The 11,314-nt window shown below is 42.9% G+C and overlaps 1 protein-coding gene across 1 annotated transcript; it reads left to right on the forward strand.

Moving 5' to 3' along the window:
• Positions 1-801: 801 nt before the first annotated feature.
• On the forward strand, positions 802-2,711 carry LOC133344196 (neuropeptides B/W receptor type 1-like). The gene has a single exon (XM_061554227.1). It carries the CDS (start codon positions 1,309-1,311, stop codon positions 2,302-2,304), a length of 996 nt encoding a protein of 331 aa, XP_061410211.1. The 5' UTR covers positions 802-1,308; the 3' UTR covers positions 2,305-2,711.
• The last annotated feature ends 8,603 nt before the right edge of the window (positions 2,712-11,314 follow it).

Genomic DNA, 11,314 nt, shown 5'->3' on the forward strand with positions numbered 1-11,314 from the left:
TTGCAGTGATTAACTGGTAAACAGAAAAAACATTCGTTGGTTTGCATGAGTTGTATTGGACGCTAGGGGAGCTGGGTACTTTGACAGAGAACACGATTAAAAGTGATAATGTGTGCTCCCATTGTCGCTACGTCTGTGTGTGTGTGCGCTGCACTACGAACCCGGCGACCCACAAGTTCGATTCCCGCTTACGGCCAACGCCAGTGACGATTAACTGAACTGGTCCTCGACCTTCCCTCGGCTCGACTCACCCTCAAATGACCACCTAGTGCGGTGTGTAAACATCGCGACTGGGGAGACAAAGACGGTCGGGCGTGGTGCTGGCCACCCCCACCCCCTCGTGCACCGTTCCGGCCTTCATAGCTGATCGCTGACAACACTTGCTCCTCTTTGTCTTTTTGTGCTACAGCGCCTCTCCGGATGGAAGAAGCCACCAGCCGTCCCCTGCTCGCCGCCGCGCTGGTGCTGAAAGGGACAGCGCAGTTCCCTCCGGCTGGATGACAATCGCCGCCTTCGAACACACGCGGCTCTCTCTCTCTCTCTCATCCCGCATCATCAACAGCAATGCCAGCCACCCTCCGATCCCCCCCCCCCCACTCCAGCCAACCCCAACAAATGGAAGAAACCCCCCCCCCCACCTCAGCAAATGCTTCTGTTGGCGTTAATTCGGCGTAACAAGAGCCCGAGTCGTCGTCCATCTCAAACGGACGCCGCAGCCGCTGCGATGTAACGAGATGAGCAAGGGACACGCAGGCGCTCTTCTAAGTTCCGTCGATCACTCCTCCTACCTCGCTACAGCGTTTGCTCAGAGCCGCGGTGTTTTCTGCTCTCTGCGTTTGGATTTAATGCTGTGGGTTTGGGAGGCATTTGGAGTGGTCGGAAAAGGATCGTCTCAATCGGTTCGCGACGATTAAACTTCTGCCTCGGAAGGAGCCAACTCGATACTCGCATTGAAAACCTATTTCTTTCGAACTGCTTTCTGTGTTTAGTTGTGTTGTCTTCCCCCCCCCCTTCGCACCTCCGATTATCACGGTTGGTTAGGCACGCTGCGAAAGAGGTTCGACGCACATGCACATACTGGATGGCGTTTTAGCATAGCGTGTTCGCATTGACGGCACAGGACGGATTGAACTGGAAGAAGAAAAAGAAACGGGAGCCTGCTGGCGTGCGCAGCGAGCGGTGTTCGCTTTGCGGTTTCATCCACGCGGGGTAGAAACTTCGTTCATTCATAAATAACAGAGGGAGGCAGGAAGGAACGAACCCGGAGCGAGCGAGAGAGTGAGAGAGAGAGAGAGGCGACGCTTGGACATGGAGGCCCCGGGGTCAGGTTGGACCCAGGCGAACGCGACCTCGTTTCTCAACGCGACAGCGGTGAGCGCGAACGGAACGAACAGGACGTACGTCGACTACAACAGTGACTTCTACATCACCTTGCCCATCATCTACTCCGTCATCTGCGCCATCGGCTTGACGGGCAACACGGCTGTGATCTACGTCATCCTGCGCGCCCCCAAAATGAAGACGGTGACCAACATGTTCATTCTCAACCTGGCCATCGCGGACGAGCTCTTCACCCTGGTGCTGCCCATCAACATCGCCAACCACCTGTTGCAGGACTGGCCCTTCGGGAAGACCATGTGCAAGGTGATCCTCTCGATCGACCAGTACAACATGTTCACGAGCATCTACTTCCTCACCGTCATGAGCGCCGATCGCTTCTTCGTGGTGACGGCGACGGTCAAATCGGAGAACTTGCCCCGCAGGACCTACAGGAACGCCAAGCTGGTGAGCCGGGGCGTGTGGCTGCTCGTGTCCGTCGTCATCCTCCCGTTCACCATCTTCGCCAGCACGTACGTGGACGAGTTCGACAGGAATCACTGCAGCCTCGACTTCCCCAAGCCCGAGTTCAACTGGCTCAAGGGCAGCCGCATCTACACCCTCGTCTTCGGCTTCGCCATCCCCGTCTCCACCATTTGCATCCTCTACACCACCATGCTGTACAAGCTGAGGAACATGCGTCTCAACACGAATGGCAAGGCGCTGGACAAGGCCAAGAGGAAGGTCACGATCATGGTGTTCATCGTGTTGGCCGTGTGCCTCTTCTGCTGGACACCTTACCACCTGAGTACGGTGATAGCCCTCACTGGGAATCTACAGGAGACCCCTGTGGTGGTCGGCATCTCCTACTTCATCACGAGCCTCAGCTACGCCAACAGCTGCCTCAACCCGTTCCTGTACGCGTTCCTCGATGTAAACTTTAGGAATAACTTCCAGAAACTCCTGGAGTGTAAGGTAGCCACCTGATTCTTTACTTCGTGAACTCGGACGTGATAAATGTGCATGCAGATTATATTGTAATATATTATTTTAAAAAAATGTAGAATCAGCCTGTGAAATTGTTTTTCTGGGCTCGATATAATACCATGTTAAAATGGGCTGACGCTTAAAGTTACGTTATTTTATGACAGTACTGATAACGATTTTAAATATCGATCTCGCTTATGTCGGATTGTGTCATGTGAGTTCAATCCATACAGCTGAAAAAGTACGGGCACAGTTTCCACGTCACCACGGATATAACATAAATAGTGTGCACTTGAAAATGCTCATTTTGTTTCATCGTGCACTGTATTCTCATATAATGTTGATAAATGTAAAGATTTTGTTTCAATAAATACCAATGGCTCCATCACATCCCGATTCATATTCATTAAAACTGGAATGGAAAAACACCACGTTGTGTCATTTTATGAATTTAAATCCTGAGTAAAAATGTGACAAACGTGGCAGGGAACATATCTCGAATTGCTTCCCCATCCCTCAACTTTTCCCATATATTGTGATAAAATATCAAAACAACATAGGCAAAGGACCTTGTCGACAGCACATGGGCACACGGCCATTGCACCAATGTCATCCGGTTGAAGTCAAGCACCTCTTGGCTTCAAAGCTATTTGAAAAAATACATAGCATTGGCATATCAACATGATTTTGGGCAAATATACCCAAATACACGCAAAAAATATTCCACATTTATTCATTATCGTTGGACAGCCATAGCATTCTCGTTGTGAGTTTGCTTTAAGAAATGTAGCCATGACCTTACATCAAAGCAAATTTGCAGAAGCACATCGTGCCATTGACATGAATCAGTTCTGATGTACAGTATATGTACACTATTTATCAACAAAGAGACAAAAGAAAACCACCTAATTTAAAAAATATTTAAAAAAACATGTTATAACCGAATGTTATTCAAACATGGGAAAGTAGAGAAAAATGTAAAACAGGAAAATGAAGACATTAATGTAAGTCTATGTTTTTACCAACTTATATACTGTAATCATTATATTCAGCCCTTTGTCAATCAAATGCTGGTACCTGGTCTTTATTATAACTCTTCTCATGAAGCGTTATAATGAAGAGTTATAATAAGTTTGGCACTTTCTAAAAGCATTTTTAAGTTATTGAATTCTCAAAAAAATTGTTTGCAGTTTAATCTTTGGCAGTAAAAAAAAAACTACAAATACTATATAAATTGCTCTTCTTGGTTCTTTCGGTAAAGTCACGAAGAAGGGAAGTAATAAAATAATAAAAATAAAACATAATAAAATAATATAATATGTAGTCTACACGTGACCATGTGCTATATAAATTGCTGATTATATATGTTCACTAAAATTAGTGGCCTTCATTATTGCAAAAAAAATTCTGAAATATATAGGCTTGATAAATATTTAAATTTGATGCCAGATTTCAATGTTCATACGAAATTAGAATGTTGTCTGAGATAAAATTCTAACATCTGATCTCCCATTCACAGTTACATTTCTGCAATCACAACAGGATAAAGACACATTTTCGTGATTATCATGTTCGGACCGATAGATCATTACTAAATGATAAACTTGAGTAAACTTTGATATAATTGGGAGCATATTTACATTTCTTGCCAACCGCCCCCCTCCCCCCCCCCCATTAAAACATATGGATTGCAAAAATGGTACTGACATGAGTGTCTTGACATTTCTGTGATAGAATGACAATTAAGACTCACGTTTTCACACACGTTTATTCATATATTTTAACATTAACTTTCTCATATATTATATAAGCTAAGGCGAAAAGTGACAACAGACCAAACTGTAGTCTACACGTGACCATGTGCTGTCGTGTTAGAATCATAGACAACGAAATATTCCGGACGTGAGAAAAAACAATTGTACTGCACAGCACAAGTGCACTCTCTTCACTGGATCCCACCACAATTAACCACATGCATTTTTGCAGAAAAAAGCCAATAAGTACTGGTTTATCTTCTTGGTTCTTTCGGTAAAGTCACGTAGAAGGGAAGTAATAAAATAATAAAAATAAAACATAATAAAACAATTCTCACGACGTTTCGGCCACAACGCAAGCAGCCGTCCTCAGGTGAAAACCAGGTCCGTCGAGGCGACAGAGTCTGGACCTGGTTTTCACCTGAGGACGGCTGCTTGCGTTGTGGCCGAAACGTCGTGAGAATTGTTTTATTATGTTTTATTTTTATTATTTTATTACTTCCCTTCTACGTGACTTTACCGAAAGAACCAAGAAGATGAATCCCTGCAGTCACAAAAGCTTTAAATCGAAAAGTACTGGTTTGTTCCATTTTAAATATCACGTGTTATATATGCGCAGCACGCACACGCACACAGATGGGTGGCAGTCAAAGAGAGTTGAATCGACGTACACGTAAAGTGTCCGTGGCTGAATATCAGGCTTAGTTATCATACTTGTCACGTTCACCATAGAGCGAGTGCATCGGTGTTAGAAGTTGACTATAACTCGTAAATGCTTTTGATTAGTTCTCTGTATGTTCGTATTACATTTCTTGTACGCGTTCATAATTATGTATTTACAATCTAGATTCGTTTACAGCGGTTGTAAAAAGCATTTTAAACTCAAGATTATCAAAATACGTCTCTACTTTCGATACATAAATACTTCTTTTTGAAGACAATGTATGTTTACACGTGAATGTTATTTTTTGTTATTTTCTTTGAACCTATCTACGTGACTTTACCGAAAGACCGAAGAATATGAATGTAGTCATTAATGAGTTAATTATTTCTCATTCCTATTTCATTTGTAATAATAGTCTGCCCCAAATATGGTCTCCAATTAAAATGAGTAGTCTTTCGCGGTGAGGAAAGTGTAATTTGCTCACAGTTCATTTAACTCCAGCAACTGTCTACATTAATTAAAACATAGATTGACCTGCTTGAGAAACGTTTTGCAAAAATGACTCCATGCCCGTGGCGATAACATAATCCAGCCCAGGGTTTTTTTTTTAACTGTGCTCCAGAATATATGAGCTTATGCAAATACGATTTCTCATTAGTATGCAATTATAATAATGCTCTTTGCACCCATCTGAATGTAATTACTGAGACTCTCACACAGATCAAAAGGTAAGCAGTTCTTGCAAACAAAAACAGTTGACTGTACTATTGTGTTTCACTGAAAGGCAATCATGTTGGTACAATATATACACGTCAAGATAATACAGCACACAGATGTATCACGATCACGAACTATAACGTATTCCCAAAAAATTAAGCTGTATTTTTATAATATCGATAATACACCGTGCAATCCCACGATAGCTTTAAACGATGTGATTCACTGCATGTCACACATTTTTACAGAACAAAACATGAGTTGCAGAAAAGCCATGCCACCCTTTTAAAATACATCATTTGTGTTGTTCAAGAGTTCTGAAATGTCTACACATTCATAGCGACCGCTAAAGCAGCGATACAGTATTGTACGAAACAAAAAAAACTTCCACTTAAGACAATCTTAAGTGCAATTTCACGCATCGGTCCCAAGTCTTGGTTTTGTTATGCGTTTTCGAGGACCTTGGCATCACACAACAATTGTACACGACTCGCAAACCGCCCTTTTTAAGAGCCATAAACACACGCGGCGCCAGATTAATCGAGCGCACTGGGAACGCAAGTGAGCAGGTAAACTTTTTCACAGCTGCACAGTTATAATAATAATAAAAAAAAGCTACACATTGTGAACGAGTATTATTTTTTTGCACAATCCAAACTTGTGCTCTTATAAGCAACGTGCGCACTGACCACACACATAATTGGGTATTGGTGTGTGTGGAGTGTGGGTGGAGATTGGAGTAACGTAGAGTGGCCACAGAAACTTCTGGGAGAATGGCACCAGAGGTCATCCTAGCGGTCTCATCTTTGGTAGAGTTTTTTTTAAACAACCACCACCACCACCACGTCGCTTTGCACCTTTGCGACTTGCTGCAGGTAACGTTGGCCTCTGTACTAACTCGACGACGCTTTAATTGCGCTCGGCAATTAACATTCACCACATCGGAAAACAATCACGGCAATGTATGGTTCGTAGCAAGGAGACTAGTTTTTTATCCTGAAATTTTTCACAGAACAGAATTTGCGTGATCAACAGAGGAATTTGCTGTGCCAGTAACTTATTCATCTGGCCTACGAATTACTTGACTAATGTATCTGGGTTATGGACACATTCATTCTATTCTATTCCTGCGTATGGCAATATGTTAAGGAGATAAATGCCAATGTCGGGCTCTGCTAGCGATCAGAGGGCTGCAGGAGAGAGTTGTTGTCGTTTTGCTATTCCTCACCAATTGAAGGATCGCAGGCAACCGTGGTTTGCGAGGTGGCCCATAGCTTGAGTTGCATGGCCACAATCATCACTGCTGTGGCTCGTCTTGAATTTTCCATTCATGAAGGAGATGCGTCCCGTTGATGGTACATCAGTGATATATTCATGAGACGATTGGGTAAAACTGCAGCACTACAGCATGCTGAAAGAGTGTGTTTTTTTTAGAGCAGGTACCCGCGGGTTCTGCAAAGAGCCAATTGAGTGTATATATGTGTTTATATATCGACAGTTTTCGGCACAGCACGGGAGACATTAATTCTGTTTTGGCTACTGCTGTGAGAGTGTCTGCTGTGTTATGCCCCTTCAGTAGAACAAATACTGTCCTGGCAGCGTGCACTCAAGTTCTCATTGTAATGAGTGAAGTGTAAAGATGATCAAATCGGCAAATGAACGTTGTGAAATTTGCATAACACGTACATCTTATTTAAACATCTTATTTATTTATTATTCAAAACTGACCACATTTTTGTTTATTTTACCAGGTAAGGACCACTGAGCTATACAGCACTTTTTAAGAAACGACCAGGCCACAAATGATAGCCCAATTAAGTGGCTAATCGTGTCAAAATGTATAGTAGCCAAATACTCGAAACGCATGTTTCTAAATGTGAAGTGAAAAACCAGAGGACCCGGATAAAAATCCACACGACCACAGGGAGAACAAGCAAACTTATTTCAAATTAGAACCCTTCCCGATTCAGCAGGGTTTGATCCGTGTGACCCAATTTGGTGTTATGTTGTACAAATATCTGGGTTGGGCTGTTCCAAAGCATTTAAATAATGTTCAAGGCAAACACCTTCATTTCACTTTAATAGCTGAGCTGAATGTCAATAAAAAAACCTGTCGTTGTGGAATAGTATTGCAATCGTAACTTTCACCATGTTATGAACCTTTTCAATGACTGTTTAAAGAGCTTCTTTGCATTTGACAGAGGCATTTTTATTGTATGAATAAGACCCTGGGTAGATTCAAAATTTTTTTTTTTAAAGCAGGAACTTCCAGAGAAATGTGTTTGGATCTTTGAGGTTGTCATTATTTCAAAGGTGAAATAACATTGTATACATAGCTATGGTGTGCAAAATATATGTGCACCCAGATTTGTGTTTAAATATATATAAACATGGTACAGTTCTGTTCCATAAAATATATCCAGGGTACGTCGTAAGTATATTAACAACATATTGTGAAATGTCACTCGGAAGGTAATACATTATGTGAAGAAACATATCCGCTTGCGAGAAACATTGTAAATCTCAGTAACACATCCCCGAATAACCAACTCGCATCTCCATGCGTAAAGCAAGCCATCTGAAAATGTCAGCATTGAGAGTTCATCTGCAGGTACAGAACAATGCATGCTTCGCCAAAGTAAATGTGAAGCCATGCGATCATTGTTATTGTCAATATTTTATCAAGGCATCTTCCCCAGGGAGAAAAGGAGTGGGCATCATCGTCTTCCTCGGCAGTCTCTGCTTTGTTGTTGTTGTTGTTGCAAAACAGATTGGGACTGGGGAAGTGTACCACGGCATGCAGTTGGATCAAAGCGTCCTGGTGTTTCCCCGTCAGCCAATAGGTTGCACACAATCACAGAATGAGCGTCAATTGTCTGCTGCTGCTGCTGCGATTCACGCCTCAGAGCCCTGGAAGGGGACACGGCATCGTCCCGCACAGGAGGGGTGAGTCAGTTGTGCATGGGGCACATCAGGCTGCTACTTCATGAACAACACACGCCGAGGGCTTCGTCGAACGGATCGCGAAATGAACAGCGTGAGCATCGCTTGCTCCGACTCATAGTTGCCATTTGAAGAACATAACACAGCCTACTCGGGCCACCCTCCAACATGAGAGAAATTAGCAATCCAGCGTGTGCACAAGGCTTCAACAAAGATGCAAGCTGACAGCTCATTGCAAAGCTGGACGAGCCGCACGTGTTATGTTCCTGACAGTTCATGTTTGTCGATATTCTCCCAATTTCCTCTGATGTGTTTTTTTTGGGGGTTGTGCCGCACGTTGTTTGCTGCCTCAATATGTCGTATCCCGAAGAAGCTCCCAACACAAGGAACGAAACGTCGCGCATCGCGTCGAACACCACACAAGGTGCAATGCTTATGTTGTGGGGTGCCGCAACATGAATGAAATGAGTTGTCCAGCGTGTGTGCACAAGGCTTCAATCGAGATGCAGACTCGACAACACTCGGTATAACAACCCGAAAAACACACCCGAGAGATGCACTGCACAACCGCGGAGCAACCTACGCAGCAGGATCTATTCCATTCACTTTAGCTGCCAAGCGTTTCATATGCGTGCTGGGCCGATCAACGTGCAAATAAAGACTGCAGTGTGCTGCTCAGTAGGTGTGTGGATGGGTTCATGCTTGGCTTAGCCCTGGGCAGGCAAGTCAAGCTGCAGAGTAACTACGTGCTATGGCACGGTGTGAAAACATGGTTGTGCGGTGACCTGTCCTTTGCGTTCATTGAATGGCTCTAAAAAACAACGCCTTCGGACAGAGCAAACATCCTGGATCTCCAGAATCCTGTCATGCTTGAACAATTCAATTTGGTCGATGACGAAAAAAGAAGATGCAAATCAGAGACACGTAGGACATTATTTTTCAAACATTTTAAATACTCTTTAGGAACCACTGGCATCGTTTTTTGACTATCTCAGGGTGATTACGTGTCTGCTCAGATGCAATTTGTAATATTCAATGTGCCCTCTGGCATTGTCTGCCCGAGCCTCAGTGCTCGAGAATCAATATCGTGCTGTTGTCAATGTAAACAAAGAGCCGGTGTTAAAGGTTGAGAGAGTCCACAGAATATCATCGTTTTGTTTAAATGTCAAATAAGATAAGTTCTCTCCAACCTCGAGCAGAGCAGCAGACGCATCGGGATGTGCGTGTACGATGTAATTAAAAATGAACATGTATTTATATATTGTACATGTACACATAGTGTATAATACTATCCACGAGAATGTCAATGCGTTATTACGTATGCATGTATGTATGTGCAACTTCTTTCGCAACGTATGTAGCCAACAGTGCCAATCGGAGGTGTGGGGGAAGGACAACAAACTAAACACCTCTGATCTTGATGAGAAGCTTTCGTGACTGCAGGGATCCGTACTCTTTGGTTCTTTCGGTAAAGTCACGTAGGTAAAAAATTTAAATAAAATATAAAGTAATATATATTATTTTAATTTTATTTATTAATACAAATAAAATCATATTTTTTTGTTATAGTTATTTATAAAAATAAAATAATATTTTTTTCTAAACACCTCTGATTAGCACGGCGGGCCACGTACGGCGGAAAAAAAGTTCAACATACATACAAGCACAAAAAGCAGTTCTAAAGAAATGAGCTTTCAAATCGATACAATTGCGAGACAGGGTTGCGGCACGGCGTTATATCGCTTCAAAATACTTAGTGAATACCTGATCAGAGATGCGGTGGAGGGTGTACAGCATGGGTTAAACGCTGAGGGGTTTGTAATCAATAATCTCTGCCTTTTGCCAGTTGACATGGTAGCTATTGTGGACTCAAAGGCCAGCCACCAGGAATGAATGCTGCTGGTAGGTGGTGTGGTATGAATGTCAACATTACGAAGACAAAGATCGTGGCAATTCGCACAGGTGGAGTACCAACTCATATTGTGTGGGTGTGAGAAGATCTGATGGAACGGGTGATAAATCTGATTGCCTTTTGTTGGTGTGGATAAGACTTGAGGATAAGAACCACAATGACCAAGACAGCTTTTGAAAAATGTGCACAGAACAGTCACATTGCAGGCGCTAAACAGAAAAAAAGCAAGGAGCGAGATATTGAAAGCCTCGGTGTGGAACGTAATGGAATGTGCAAGCGAAACAAGAATATTCTGGAAGGATGGGATGAGAAGGATAAATGTGTTGGAGATGTGGTGATGTGAAAGGCGGCCAAGTCAGAGTAAGCTCTGGCAACAAGAATCAGAATGGGGAGACTGCTGATAGGGAATGGCTGTAAGCAGGAAATGCCAAAAATGATCATAAGAAAGGGAGGCGGGTTATGCGGGGCATATCCTAAGAGGGTCAAGATGCAGAAATGATGACGATTATTCTGCAAAGGGGAAAGAGGAAGGGAAGAGGGGGGAAGCCTAAGAATATGGTAGAGTTGACGAGACTGTGTGGAATGCACTGACATTCTAAAAATCGCAAAAGGTGGAGAGCATCCATCTGTACATTGTTGTCCTTACCCGGCACCTCCGATTAGCACGGTTGGCTACGTACGGTGCGAAAGAAGTTCAACGTACATAACCGTCAAAAAAATTGCTAACGAAGATTAAAGATTAAAGCGTTTTATATATATTCTATATTCACTATTTTTATGTTCATTGTCTCGTGAATAACTAGTGGAATTCAGCAAGAACAAAGATAGGAACATTCTGCATTGCAGCAACACATACATGACCTGAAACGCCGTATATTACAACACGAGCTTATGCAGCACATTCTGCTAGTAGATTGTAGAATCTCCACCCATCTTGGTGATACTTTATACGAGACAAATATTTGATATGCAATTAACAACACGCCAACGATATAAATAACATATTTTTTCCCTACATAA

This window comes from Lethenteron reissneri, chromosome 19, assembly GCF_015708825.2.
Source record: "Lethenteron reissneri isolate LAM-NWPU_2019-01 chromosome 19, ASM1570882v1, whole genome shotgun sequence".
Lineage (NCBI taxonomy): Eukaryota > Metazoa > Chordata > Hyperoartia > Petromyzontiformes > Petromyzontidae > Lethenteron > Lethenteron reissneri.